Below are 13931 nucleotides of genomic sequence, written 5' to 3'. Positions count from 1 at the left end.
GAAAAACGGTCCTAAGTCACTTGGGACATCACAAAGTGATGTCATAACTTTGAAGCATCCCTAAATGAGCTGTTGTAAGTCGAGGACTCCCTGTGCGCAGCTGTGGAGCCCTAAGCCCACTGACCCAATGGGACTCCTTAGCCCCTCTTGCTCAGCCCCCCAAGAGGCTCCTCAGCTGCAACTGAGGGGGGGGGCATCCGGCCTGGGATAGGAGCCCCCCCCACCTCCATGTCTGTGCTGGGAAATGCTGCCCCCCTCCTCCCCCCCCCCCCCCCCCCGCCCGGTGAGGGAAAGAAGTTGGAGATACCCATAAATAAGGAGAATTAGGGGCCTGGAAGCGGAGAGGCGTGCAGGGCAGTGGCAGGAGCCGCGGTGGGTCTTGTGTCATGGAAAGAAGGACTAGGGGTGACATGATGGTGGTCTTCCGGTCTCTGAGGGGCTGCCCCAAAGAAGAGGGAGGGTCCCCCTCTTCTCCAAAGCCCCGGAAGCAGCGCTGGATGGAAAGAGATGAAGGAGGGAAGCCACCTGGAACTAGGGAGGAATTTCCTGGCCTGGGGGGGACGGGGGGACGGACAGCTAAGACCGGGGGAAGGATTTGCCTTGAGAACTTGTGGCTGCTCCACCCCTGGAGGCTTTGAAGATGAGACTGGGCAGCCATTGGCCTAAAAGGGTGCCGGGGTCTCCTGCCCGAGCAGGGGGTGAGACTAGAAGACCTCCAAGGTCCCTTCCAGCTCTGCTGTTCTGTCAATCCATCCATCCAAACTGGCACTGCCGGAGGGCCCAAGCCAGGCTTCCGCTCTTTGCAGACGCTGAGGTGCTTGTTGGCACCAGCGACGGAGCGGCCACCCAGCAGAAGAAGAGCCTCCCTGCCCGCCTTGGTGCCCGGCTGGCAGCAGCCTGCCCACAAGGCCTCCGGGTCCGGCAGAGCAGCTCCGTTGGGGCTGGGCTGTCAGCTCCATTGGCTCCTGCCTCTTCATCTGTCGCCCACCAGTGCCCAGAGAGGGGGGCGGGGGAGATGCCAGCTGGCATTGGGGCCTGTCGCTTCACACGGCTCTCGGCTGAGCTGCGGTGACATCCCGAGAGGGAGCGCCTGAGCCCAGGAGTGCCCAAGGCTGCCTGATGCCCCCGTTCCTCTGCCTCCCGAAGGACGGGGAGGGGGCAGGCACCAGACCTACTTTTTCACCGGGCATCCTGGATCTGGGCAGCCGTGCGGGTCCTTCTGCCCCAAAGGGTGCTGGGCATGTTTGGAGCCCCAGAGAAAGTCACTGATGGGAGGAGGAGGAGGAGAGGAGGCGGCAGCCCTGGGGGAGGAAGGGGCCAGGCAGCTGACAGGCGGGGGGAGTGAGCAAGAGGGGCCCGGCCCTTCTCCCCCTCCCTCCCCAGGGACAGAGGCGCATGGGAGTTCCCCTCCCTCCCTGGAGGGAAGGCAGCCTTCCTCCCCCTCCCTCCCTCCCTCCCTCCCTCCCTGGCTGGGACTCCTTTGCTGCTTGGTGACTGGAAGGTGGGGGGTTATAGGGAAAATCTCCTCTCCAGGCAGCCCAGCCCAGCCGACTGAGAGCCTGGGGGAGCCTGCGCCCTAATCCTAGGACCCCCCGCCCCAAGATCATAAAGGTGAAAAATGGTCATGTCACTTTTTTCAGTGCGGCTGTAACTTTGAGTGGTCGCTAAATGAATGGCTGTGAGGACTATCTGTACTTAATTCCCACCGCCCAGTGGGGGGCGCTGTCCCAGAGAGGCGTGAAGGACGAGCGCCAGGTGGCTGAGAGGCTGGAGAGATTCTGCTGCGCCCCAAAGGATGCGGGGGGGGCTTCCTAAAGGGGCTCGGTTGGGGCTCTCCGAGGGGGTCTCTCTGGGGGCCCACCTATGGGGGAGGGGGCACCAGCCGCCGGCCCTTCCTCTCATGGCCTTTTCCAGGCTGGCCCCAAGCCCCGTTCTCTTGCTCTCAGCGCCCGCAGCCTTCCTGCCTGCGGGCCTTGGCCTTGGCCTCCTTAGTGGCGCTTCCTCCCCCTCCCAGCTCAGCCCGGTTGGAAGATGCGGCCACCAACGGGCTCCCTCCAGGCCCAGGGGGAACTGGCGCCTCCCCTCTGGACGCTGCAGCTGGACGTGCCAGGCTCCCCACCCGCCTCGCTTGCTCACAAGTGGGCTGCCTCCCTCCCCCGTTGGGCTTGCGGGGTCCCCTCCGGCGGCTCACCTGGGTTTTCCAGGGCTGGGGGCTGCAAAGGGGGCTGGGGACTCTGCCTCACTGAGCCCCTCACTCTAGAAGCCGGAGGGCTCCCTGGCCACCTGAGAGCAGCCTTGCTGCAGGGGCCCAGAGTGGCCCCGAGCACCGGCTCTCTTGTGGAACAGGATGCTGCTTGGGGGGGGCACTGGGGGTCTTGTTAGGCCAAAATGGCTCGGCTTGAGGTGCTTCAGGTGACAGGTGCACGGTTGCTAGTGGGTGCCAGAAATGGGAGGAGGGGGAACATCTGCCCGGCTGCTGTGCCTGTCGGATGTTGCTCAGGCCTCCGTTCTGACCGGGAGCGGCCCCTCTCCTGCGGGGGTGCAGAGGCCCTGCGCTTCCTAAGCGTTTGCTGTTGGTGCAAGATCTTGACACACTTGTTTGTGAGCTGCTTCCCCGCATCTCCTCCTCCTCAGCCCCAGTTCGTGTCCTGGTTTCATTCCTTTTGCCTTGCTCCCAAATTCTGCTTGCCCAGCGCACTGAGCGCCACCCAGGCCTGGTCCTGGCCCATGATCTGCCGGCCATTGCTGGCCAGGGGAAGGCGGCCTCTGCAGCGCCTTCTTTGTGGGGGTGGCTGCCAGAGAGGCTCCTCTGTCTGCGCCCCCTTGGGGCTCTGGGAGGGGGCTCAGCTTTGGGGATTCCCGTTGTGCTGAGCAGGCCAACCGTCATCGTTCCATCTCATCGGCTGATTTTGCATGTTTCCAAACGTGCATAAAATGTGTGGGTGCCTTTATCAGGAGGAAACAAGGGGGGGGGGAGTTCAGTCTTCCCGCCCTGGCTGAGGCCTGGGGGCGCCTTGCTCTCCCTGAACCTGAACCTTCCCAGGAGCGAAGGGGGACGTTTCTTGGAGACGCCGGAATCCCCGGGGAAGGGAGGAGCCACTGGTGGCATTTGGGGCACTTTCTGGCTCTCCAGAAGGAGCTTCTACTCAGGCAAAGCCTTGGCTAAGGAGGAGGAGGAGGAGGATACGACTAGATGGCCGACGCTCCCTGGGGGCCCTCAGCTCCGCTTGACCCTCTGCCCTTCCCTCCCCAGGTGCTTCCTGCCGGCAGCGAGATCCACACCGGGGCCAATGTGGGGATTCCTGCTGATGCTACTGCTGCTGCTGCTGCTGTGCCTGTCCCCGCCGCCGGGCTCTGCAATGCCCCCGCCCCCCGCCCAGAATGACTCTGGCCCCTCCCCGGCCCCTCCCGCCACCTCCCCCTGCTGCCCAGCCAGAGCGAAGCCCCCGCCTTGCGGCTGAACCTGGGGCTCAACTTCCAGGTGAAGGTGCGCAGCCAGGGGAAGGGGCAGTCCCCCGAGGGGCCCGGGAGAGCCGCCACCAGGCCGCCCTCGCCCCGCACCCAGCCGGACGAACCCGCCCACTCCCCAGCCGAGGGCGCCGGAGGCTCCGCGGGCGTCGGGCCGGCTGAAGAGCCGCTGGCTGGTCCCGCGAACGGGGCGAGCAACGGCTCTTCCTCGACGCGCACCCCTCCGGCCCCCCGGCCCTCCACGACCCCCCTCCAGCCACGGGAGCACAGCAGCGAGCTCGAATTCCAGGTGGACATCGGCCTGAGCGCCGGGCTGGGCCAGGAGCGGGGCTCGGTGCTCGGAGGCGGCGGCGGCGGCGGCAGTCTCCTGCCCGTCCTGGCCGACGCCTTGGGGATGGCCGGCCAAGGAGGGGGTCCCGGTGAGTACCGCGGAAGGCCTCGGGGAAATGGGGGGGGGGATGCGCAAACGCTGGTCCCGAAAAGGCCCGGGAAGGAGATGCCCCGTTGCCCCCTGCGGGAATGGCTGAGCCCCCAGCAGCTCCGGGCGGTCTTGGCCAGAGGGGGAGAAGTGGGAAGGAGTCTCTGGCCAAGTCCACCTGGGCGGAGGAGCCCAGAGCCCTTCTGACCCCGCCCCCCCTCCTTCTGCAGGCCTGTTTGGCTTCACCCTTCCTCCTCTGGAGCTGTGGAAGCTCCCGGAGTGGAATGTCACCGCAAGCCCCCTGGAAGCGTCTGAGGAGCCCCCCTGCACTGCTGAAGGGACCCTGGAGCCAGGTAAGAGCCCAGGCTGTCCTAGCCCCCCCCACTCCCTTTGAGGGGCTCCTCCTGGCTGTCAGTCTTGCCCTCCTCTAAGCAAAAGGCTCCTGGATTGAGGGGGGGGGCGGCAGGGGGGGCTGCCATGCACTGGTCAAGGAAGTTCTCCAGCAACACAGCAGGACCCCGGATGGGAGATGTAGGGAGGTTGGTCTCCCCCTTGAAAGTTTCCCTGGATTGGAGGGTGGAGCAGCCAAGGGCCTCTGGAGCAAACCCCCCCCAGCCCCCCCAGCCCTCTTTCTCCAGGGGCTCCCTGGAAACCTTCCTTGGTCTGGAAATCAGGCCTTGGACTTCTGCTTGTCGCTTGACCTTCAGGAGGTTTCCCAAGAAAATTGGTTTAGTAGTAACAGCCCTCACATTTGCGGAGATATTTTAAAATAATTTCTATTAAAGCATCTTTTCCAAAGTCAAAAGATACAGGAGAGAATGGTTGGTAGGTAGGAAGAAAGGCAGGCAGGAAGGAGAACAATAGAAAGCAAAGGAAAACAATTAACCCTTAAAAAAGGAGGGACTTCTGATCCTTTTAGCAGTTGCAGACATGCTTGAAGCCGTTTCCCCCAGTTCTGAATGAATAATGTGGTTCCTTCGCCCCTTAGTCCACTTTCATTAATCAGCAATTCCACAAACTGCCAGTTCACTTTTACTCATCTTTAGCAAAAAGTCCATAAAAGGCTTCTGGTCTGTTATAAAAATAAAGATGTGAATTTAGCCATTTCTTGCAAGTTCGTCACCCCCCGCATTCCTCCATTGTGTGTATTTTGATCTTCTCCTGCGCATCTAATAACCTGGCTGCATCCAGGGGCCCCTCCTGAGCATCCATAAGTCCCAGAAAGGAGGATTCCACTTGTCAGTTTTTAAAACTCTGAATCCTCATCGCTTTTTCATAACTACGTGAGGAAATGTCCCCTCACGCTTGTTACAGGTTTCCACGAACAGAGGATTTTGCTGGGGGCAGTGAAGCCAATACACCTTGGTGGCTTTGCACCTATGTAGTTGGGGGAGGGGGTTGATGGGTGGGGGGGCTGCTCGCCATGCAGGAATTTCCCCGAAGAATCTCCAGGCCGAACAGAATTCCCGGGAGGCTGAAGTCAGGTGGGAGCAGAATCCCTTTGAAAGCTTCAGAACGTGGGATCTGAATTCTCCGGCATGGGGGCTCTGGGGTCTCACGGCCTGGACTGGGGCAGCCCTGCCAGGCAACAAGGCCGGGCTGGGGTGGGTGGGGCTTGTGGAGTCCAAGGCAGGGCAAGAGAAAAGGGTGGGGGGCAGTGGGGCTGTCTGCCAACCCAAAGCCTCTTGGGCATCGGCACCAGCAACCCTGGTCACCAAACGGGCCAGACCGGCTCCTGGGCTGCCCGCCTGCCATTGCCTGCAGCTCCCTTGTGCCCCGTCGCCCTCAAAACATTCCTCCCTGGTTCCGCCATGGCCAGGGGGGGGAGGAGGAGGGGGAGCAATTTAAAAGGATGGGAGCTGAGGAAGACGGATGTTTGTTTACCGAGAAGGGAGATGCAGCTGCCCATCTTAAACCCACCCCTCTGGGCAGGGGACCATACATGCCAAGATGAACCCACCACCCATGGAAATAGTCCGGTCCAAGGAAATAGCAAGCGAGGCACCACCTGGCATGAGGCACAGGTCCCCTTCCGGGCCTCGCCCACCAAAGGAAGCAGCTGCCGTTCTCCTCAGCCCCGCCAGAGCCCCCCTCCTCTTGGACGATGGGTGCCAGGGGACATCAGCTTCAAAACAGGCAGCCGGTGCCATCTTAGGTGCCCAGAGCTGGTGGAGGAGTGCCACCTGCAACCCTGTCAGTGCAGGTAGGAGCTGCCTCCTGAGCAGCCTGATGGAGGATGGCAGCCCCTCCGCGGCTGCTCCAAGGGCAGGAGAGCTTTTGTGGAGCCGGGCGCTTGTCTCCTGCTGACCGGAGACGCTTTGAGTGCCGGGAAGCCAAAGTGGGAAAGGCGGAGGGGACGAGGCAGACCGGAATATCTGTGCCTGGGCAGGACCGTCTTTGCTTTGGCCTCTTAGGTGACCTTCCAGGGAGGAGGACCCTGGGTGGGGGCCACTCCCATGGCGGGGGGGGGGAGCGGAGGTTCTCTGACTCAACTGGGCCAATGTGTCTGAAGGTTCCACGGGCTGCTTCCATCACCAGAAGCGCCCGGCAACCTCGGAACGCAAAGTCTGTTGAAGAACCCGCTTTACTGGGCTGCCTCCAACCCTCAGAGATGGATGCTGCCAGCAAGCCTCACCAGATCCCCCCGGAGATGGGGATCTATGCTGAAAAGCACCACATCTTCCAGATTATGCAGGGCCTGACGGAAGCTCTCCTCATATCCCGGCCGGCCAAACCCATTGACTTCATGATAGACCACCTCAAGAAGAACAACGAGGAGGTGCCCAGGGTCTTCATCGTGGGGCCCCCGGCCTCCGGCAAGACCACCATCGCCCGCTGGATCTGTAAGCACCTCAGTGCAACCTATCTTTGCCCCAAGGAGCTTCTGCGTAGCAAGCTGCTGAAGAGTGCCAGGGAGGCCGCGGCGTGTCAAGCCCGGGGGGAGAAGGTCCCGGATGAGCTGTGGGCTTACCTCCTGCAGGAACGCCTGAGCGACGTGGACTGCGAGACCTTGGGCTGGGTGGTGGACGGCTTCCCCCAGACCAGGAAGCAGGCCCTGGAGCTCCAGACCCTGGGGGTCTTCCCCCAGCACCTTGTGGTCCTGTACGCCCCGGATACAGTGCTGATTGAGAGGAACCTGGGCAAGCGTGTGGACCCCTTCACCCAGGAGGTCTACCACACCACCTTTGACTGGCCAGTCGACTTCAACGTGCAGAAGCGCCTGGTGAAGCCGGAGGACACCTCGGAGCAAGCCACCGCTCGGCGGCTTCTGGAGAGCCACCGCAACATGCCCGGCATCATCCAGACCTACCAGGATTGCCACAAGCGTATCAATGCCGACCAGCCCTGCGTCGATGTCTTTGCCCAGGCACTCAATTTTGTGCAGAGCCGGCCACGCTCCAACGCCCCCTTCACTCCCCGCATCGTGCTCCTGGGGCCTCCGGGCAGCGGCAAAAGCCTGCAGGCAGCTCTGCTCTCTCAGAAATACGGGCTGGCCAACATCTGCTTCGGGGACCTCCTGCGGGAGAAAATGGCTGGGAACCTGGGCGTGGGCGAGTTCATCCGGCCCGCCCTGGAAAGGGGCCACCCCGTGAACGACGAGATCGCCCTGCACGTCCTGCAGGAGCGGCTGGAACAGGCCGACTGCCGCACCTATGGCTGGGTCCTGCACGGCTTCCCCAGGGACGTGGACCAGGCCCTGCTCTTCCGGCAGATGGGCGTCGAGCCCAACCGGGTCTTCTTCCTCAACCTACCCACCGAGTTGGGGCTCCAGCGCATCTGCCAGCGGGCCACTGACCCTGCCACTGGGGAGCGGTACCACACCCTGTACAAGCCGCCGGTGGAAGAGGAGGTCCACCGGCGCCTGCGCCGGCACCCCAAGGACAACCCCCTCTGGGTGGAGCGGAAGACGGACATCTACAGCCACCAGCTGCCTGACCTGGAGGAGCATTACGAGGACTCCATCTGCCTCAATGCTGACCAGGATCCTTACACCGTCTTCGAGTACATTGAGAGCTGCCTGGTCAAGCCTCTGCCCATCTGCAAGCTGTAAGGCCCGAGAGGTGCCCCCCCTCCCCGTGGCTTTGCCAGCCCCCCCCCTCGGCAGCAAGCAGCCGGGCATGGGCGGTGAGGGGAGGGCAACGTGGTTAGCGTTAATGAGAGAATAAAGCTATTTTGTTTTAATGTGGAAGCCATCTCTGCTGCTTGCTGAGGAAATGTCTTGCCCCGGGTCAGCCACCAGGCCCGGCTCCTGCAAGTCGCTGCTCTTGGTGCCCGTCTCTGTCGAGGGGCACCAGGCTGGGGGACAGAGCCTCATTCTGCCTGCCTTCCTGAGGACCCTTCCCCTCTGGACGCAGGAAAGGGAAGTGGGGCCAACTTTGGCAGGGCTGAGTCAACCTCCCCCATGATCCTGTGGCTCGTAGTGGCCTGTTTGGACACCTGCCCTACAGATTAGCCCCCTCTGCCCCCAAGAAGTGGGCACCTGCCCCTGTCACCCGAGGCTGCGGCAGGTGGTTTCTGCCCGGCTGACAGGGAAGGAATGGGGCTGATGGAACCCCAGCAGGGAGTGTCTGGCTGACCTTGCCATCCTGTGTGCCCCCCAGCCCCCATTCCTCCTGTTTAGAAGGGAGGGGCAGGTAAGCACAGAAAAGCTGGAGGAATTCCCCAATTCTGCCCTGTCTCTCTAGCTAGGCTGTGCTGCTGATGCGGACACGGCACTGTTAGGGGTCCCGGCTGCCACAGAGATAAGCGAGGACTTGGCCTTGGGGGGGGGGGGCGAAGGGGGGGGGGTAGCTGAGCTTCCCCACTTGGCTGGTTGGCGTGGCATTCTCTTAAGCCGGAAGGTATTTCAGGGCGGCCCCCTTCCGCCTGTCCACGCCGGGGCGTCGGTTCCGTTAATGGAGGGTTTACTCTGCCCTCAAATCTTGGGGGGGGGGCTGGATGCTTTTGAGGGCCCTTGGGCCAGGCCCCTTGTTCTGCTTCCCCCATCTCCCAATAAACAGAATACCAGAGTTGGAAGGTACCTTGGAGGTCTTCTAGTCCAGCCCCCTTTTCATACGGGAGACCCTGCACCATTCTGGACGAATGGCTGGCTAATCTCTCCTTAGAAACCCCCCGGCTGACCTTCCCCCTGAATGTAGCTGGGAAGATTCCGTGGCTTCAGCTCCTCCGTCCTTTCCGTAGCACCCACTGAATGCCGGGGGATCCGGTCCTGCTGGAGCCTCTTCTGAGAGCAGGAACCAGGCTGAGCTCTGGAAGGCCAGTGGCGGCTTCAGCAGATAACACAGAAAGAGAACAGAACAGAAAGAGAATAGAATTCTTTTTTAAAAATATGTTTATTGAAAGTTTCAAATCGAATTCTTTTATTGGCCAAGTGTGATTGGACACACAAGGAATTTGTTTTAGTGCATAAAAGAAGATACATTCGTCAAGAATCTTCAGGTACAACACTTAATGGTAGTCTCACAGGGTACGATAAGCAATGAAATCCTACTAGGAAACTGTCAATATAAACCGTAAGGATACAAGCCACAAAGCTACAGATCTGAGCCTCCAAGCCCCGTTTCTCCGTTCGGGGAGCTGGCAGAGGAGGGCGGGTGCCAGGCCGCTCAGCCAGGGGCCTCTGCCAAGCCAGGAGGCACTCCCGAAACAGGGAAGGATGCTGCCCAGGCACCCCATGGCGATGTTGGATCGAAGTGGAAGAGGCGGCATCTGGGAGGGGCCAGCGGGGGCCTCCCCCCCCTCCAGGTGGCTCTGGATCCCACCCCACCAGTTCCATCCCCCTTACAAAAGCCCCAAGGGGGCAGCTTTCTTGGGGGAGCAGCCTTCACACAAGCCAGTCTCTTCATTGGGCTGACTCACCTGTTCACCCCCTACACTGATGGTAGCGCTGGTGACTTCTGCCCAGAGGTCGTAAAATCCCAGGATGAGAGGGAACCCAGAGATCCTCTGGCCCACCCCCCCATCAAAGGCAGGAGACCACAAAGACTCCGCCAGCCCCAAGAGGCTTCAGGGAAGACCCCCTTCTAGGGAGATGCACCTGGATGCGAAGTACAGCCGACCCTCAACTTACCCACCTTTCGTTTTGGGATCATTCAACCTTACAACAGTGTCGGTATTACATCAGTTCAGACTTAACGGCCATTGGAGCATCCCGGTGTTTGTCAGCCCACAGTCCCGTGGCCACGATTCAGGCTGTTTTCCCCAGAAAGCCCCCTCCGAGGACCCCCAAGGCGAACGATGGGCTTGCTTCACAAGGCGCCTTCGCTTCCAGCCGTTGCAGCTGCTTAACCACCATTGGGGGGGCGGGGGGGGGGGAGGAATACTAAAATCAAGCATGGTTGCATGATGACCTACTTAACGACTGTCATGGCTTACGATTGTAGTAGGGGCCTCAATTGTGGCTGTAGGCCAGGGACCGCCAGCAGTAACACCGTCTTGCAAGAGTGACTGCGCTTCCCCTCCTCCCTCCCTTATATTCATGGGGATTATGGGGGGGGGGTCTAAGACAGTTTTTGGGTGTGCCTGGGGGGGGGGTGAAGCCTCCATTTTCTGACCATGAAATGGGCCCCGGTGGGGTTTTCTTGGGAAGGTCCCCCCTGGCTCTCCTGCCTTGCAACCGGGCCTTCGGTGCCCCATAGCCATGGCCCCTGGGAACTGGTGGCCCCTGGGAATTGGGCAGCAGAAGCGGTTCTGGGGAACGGCGAAGGGTGAACCCCCCCCCCAAAGACAGGCTGCCTCTCCCACTTCAGGTTTTTTTGGTACAATCTCTTACAATTGCAGGAGGAAAACGCCAAAGGCGCTTGGTGGCATTCACACAATTCACTTAACTGACATCCTCCTGGTTTGGTCTCTGCCTGCACGATGCCCTCAAGCAGCCCAGGTCGCCAGGATTCTCCCTTACTTATTCTTTCACTTTCTCTCCCTCTCTCCCTCCCCCTCATCCTCCTCCTCATCCCATTTATACGGCCCTGCATCGCTGGGAAAGCGGCTCCTATCTCGCCATGCCTCGAATCCTAAGCGCCTGCGTCATTAAGAGGGACTAGCCGGGCCCCCACCCTGGGCTGCTGCAAGCAGGCCCCTTCCTCTCTTCATGGGTCATGGGGTTCAGGCTGGGGGAGACCAGACCCTTGGCTGCCCCCCCCACCCATAATGCTGGAGCCATGCTTTGGAAGGGGGCGGTCCTTTCCCTGCCCCCCTCGGCCCCATCCTGCAAGAGGGCCGGGCGGTTTCTGAAACAGGCCTTCAGGAGCCCAGTTTCTGCGGGAGCAGCAGCTTTTTGGGGGCAGGGGGGCTTCTGCCTCTGTCCCCAAGGAGCCCGTTAGGGGTTTGGGTGGCTTCTACTCACCGGGAGTTTTGCGTAGCTGACATTTGGCAACGTTTCACAGGGCGGCCTCTTCTTTTGCCCGCTCCTCTGTGATTCACCCACCCCAAGGCCTATTTCTGGGTCCCCGGTGCTGCCGCTGCCTTTACTGTGCAGCCCCCCAAAGTGGATCTTTCACTCAGGGTGTTTCCTTCCTGCTCAGCCTCCCCTCCCTCGGGCGCCTGTCAGCCCAGCTGATGGGTCGCAGCCCTGGGGGGTGGGAGGAACAGGAGGAGAGCCCCCCTCCCCAGTCCTCCGTCTCACCAGGGATCTGCCAGTCTGGCTGCTTCTGGTCCTGGGGCTGGAGTGCTACCCACCCCCGACTGGGTTGGAGCCCCTCCCGGCTGGCCGCCTGTTTCTTGGGCAGCTTCTCCCAGTCTTGGGTCTCCCCCTCCTCAGGAGAAGGCGGTGGGGGGGGGGGGCAGCTGAGGGGCAGCCAAGCTAGGAGGGCCCAGAGGTCTGGAGGGTGGAGGGTGGTGGGTGGGTGCATGGCAAGGGGCACTTTGGCATTGAAAGGGGAAGCTGCTGAGAATCGGGAAAGCGAAGGAAGTGTAAAAGGGTTTCCAATGAATTAACCTCTGAAAAAGGAGGGGAGCCCCGTTGCCAGCCTCGCCCAGACCCAGATCCTGGCAGTTGGGGCTGCCCAATTCCCGGGTCGCTCTCTGTGCCCCCAGAGGGCAGGCCTGGCACACAGGAAGACAGAGGGTCGGCTGGGCGTCGTCGGAACAGGAGCGGCTCCTCCCTCCCTGGCTTAATCCTCCCTCCCGTCTTCTCTCCTCAGGACCGTCGGAGTCCAGCGGCAGCCCCACCGCCCAGCCGGGCAGCGAGGAGGCGTTCGTGGCCCTGCCCGCTTGCCTCCCCGACCGGCCCGACGCCTGCGGCTCCCCCCGGCCGGAGCCCGGCACACCGGCGGTGATCGGGCCCCTCTTGGTGCCGAAGCACGCGGGCTGGGAGGCGGCGCTGGCCGCGTGGGGCCCGGCCTGGGAAGCCCACGTCTACGGCGCCGGCTCCCTCTTCGCCCTGCTGGCAGCGCTGGCGCTCCTGGCCCTGCTGGCGCTGCCCTGCCGTCGCCGCCGCCCCCGCCCCTGCCGCCGCCGCCTGGCCGCCCCCGACGGCCGCCTGCTGGGCCTGCTGGACCTGCTGCTGCTGGGGGCCGGCGGCGCCCGGGCCGGGCTGCTCTTCGGCCAGGCCGGCGGGCGGGAGCGGCTCCCCGCGCTGGCCGTGTGGCTCCTGCACGACCTGCCGCTGCCCTGCCTGACCTCGGCCCTGGGCGCCGCCCTGCTGCTGCTGCTCTCGCGGCGGCCGCGGGCCAAGCTCTCGGCGGGCCCCGGCCTCCGCCCGCCCTGCCTGCTGGCCCTGCTGCTGCTGGGCCACTCCTCGGCCGCGGTGGGCGCCGTCCTGGCCGCCGAGCGGCTGCCGGTGCTGCTGCTGGCCTCGCGGGGGCTCTTCGCCTTGCTGGCCGCGCTGCTCTCGACCGCCCTGCTGGGCTGCACCTGCTGCTGCACCTGCTGCTGCTGCTGCTCGGCGCGGGGGAGCCGGCCCAGGTCTACGACCTCCGGAGCGAACCCCCGCCGCCGGCCTGCCAGGCTGGCTCCTTGGCCAGCGGCCGCCGGTGGAGCCGCGCCGCCCGCGCCGCCTCGGCCGCCGCCGCCTTCGGGCTGCTGAGCGCCGCCCTGCACGCCTACTCGGTGCTGCACGTGCTGGGCTACGGGCTGAGCCCGCCTGACTTCGGGCCCTGGCCCTGGGGGGCGCTCCAGCTCTCGTGCCGGCTGGGCGAGGCCGGCGTGGGGCTGTCGCTGGCCGCCTTCGGCCTCTACCTCACCTGCGGCTGCTCTGCCGCCGGCTGCCGCCGCCGCCTCGCCTCCCGGCCGGGCCGGGCAGCTGCCGCCGCCGCCGCCAAGGCCCCGGTGCTGCCCAGCAGCCTCCACTGGGCGCTGTCCCAGCACGAGAAGCTGGCCGTGGGCGGCGACGCGGGGCTCCGCAGCCAGTCCGACTACCTCCCGCTGTGCGCCGTGCCCAGGGAGGGGCCCTTCGACGCCCGCCCCGCCGCGCCCGCCTGGTCGGTGCTCAGCCTGGCTGCGGAGGCGGCGGATCCCACCGCCGACTTCCACCCGCCCTCGCCCATCGACCTGCGCCGCAGCATCGACGAGGCGCTGTCCAGCGAGGGGCTCCTCCGGGGCAGCGGCGCCTTCTCTGCCTCCAGCTTCCTCTCGCTGGCCTCGGCCCCTGAGCGCCCCCTGCCCCGCGCCGCTTCCTGCCTGGAGGGGGCCCTGGCCGGGCCGCGGGACGACGGGGCGGCCACCCGGCCCTCCTCCCCCGCCAGCCCCAGCAGGAGCGCCGCGGGGCCTTCCCTGAGCCGCGGAGGCTCGCTCCCGCCTTCTCCGGCCCCCGGAGGCCCCCGCGGGCCCCCGCCCGAGCACTCCCGGGGGTCCCTGGCCTCGCCGGCGCCGCCCGGAATGGACGCGGCCCCCTCGGAGGAGCCGGCAGTGGAGGGGAGCCGGCAGGCCGATACTCTCAGTGTTGGCAGCGACACCATAGATTTATAAGCCCCTGGACCCCCCAGGATGGACCCCCGCCTGGGCGGCTGTGTGCAGGGGCTTCACTCCCGGGGAAGGAAGGGTCTCTGACCCAGCGGGAGGCGCGCAAAGCGTCGGATTCTTGCCAGCGAAGGGGCCGGTTTCTAAA

General features: G+C 63.7%; 2 protein-coding genes across 2 annotated transcripts; both read left to right on the top strand.

Moving 5' to 3' along the window:
• Window positions 1-3394: 3394 nt before the first annotated feature.
• On the top strand, window positions 3395-13879 carry PRRT4 (proline rich transmembrane protein 4; the record flags this gene model as incomplete). Its single annotated transcript, XM_087935630.1, is given in 4 exon segments — window positions 3395-3887; window positions 4117-4239; window positions 12028-12749; window positions 12752-13879. Coding segments are annotated over 4 exon segments (2379 nt in total), but the record flags the coding sequence as incomplete, so codon positions are not given.
• On the top strand, window positions 6374-7971 carry LOC113450648 (adenylate kinase 8-like). Its single transcript, XM_026721932.2, has one exon. It carries the CDS (start codon window positions 6387-6389, stop codon window positions 7935-7937), a length of 1551 nt encoding a protein of 516 aa, XP_026577717.1. The 5' UTR covers window positions 6374-6386; the 3' UTR covers window positions 7938-7971.
• Window positions 13880-13931: the final 52 nt, after the last annotated feature.

Source organism: Pseudonaja textilis, chromosome 5 (assembly GCF_049901715.1).
Source record: "Pseudonaja textilis isolate UNSWEBS1 chromosome 5, rPseTex1.2, whole genome shotgun sequence".
Classification (NCBI taxonomy): Eukaryota; Metazoa; Chordata; class Lepidosauria; order Squamata; family Elapidae; genus Pseudonaja; species Pseudonaja textilis.
This window is presented reverse-complemented; position numbering and strand designations above follow the sequence as displayed.

Bases quoted from the DNA above. Each gene is read 5' to 3' on its own strand.
- LOC113450648 (XM_026721932.2), top strand. From the start codon at position 6,387: ATGTGTCTGAAGGTTCCACGGGCTGCTTCCATCACCAGAAGCGCCCGG.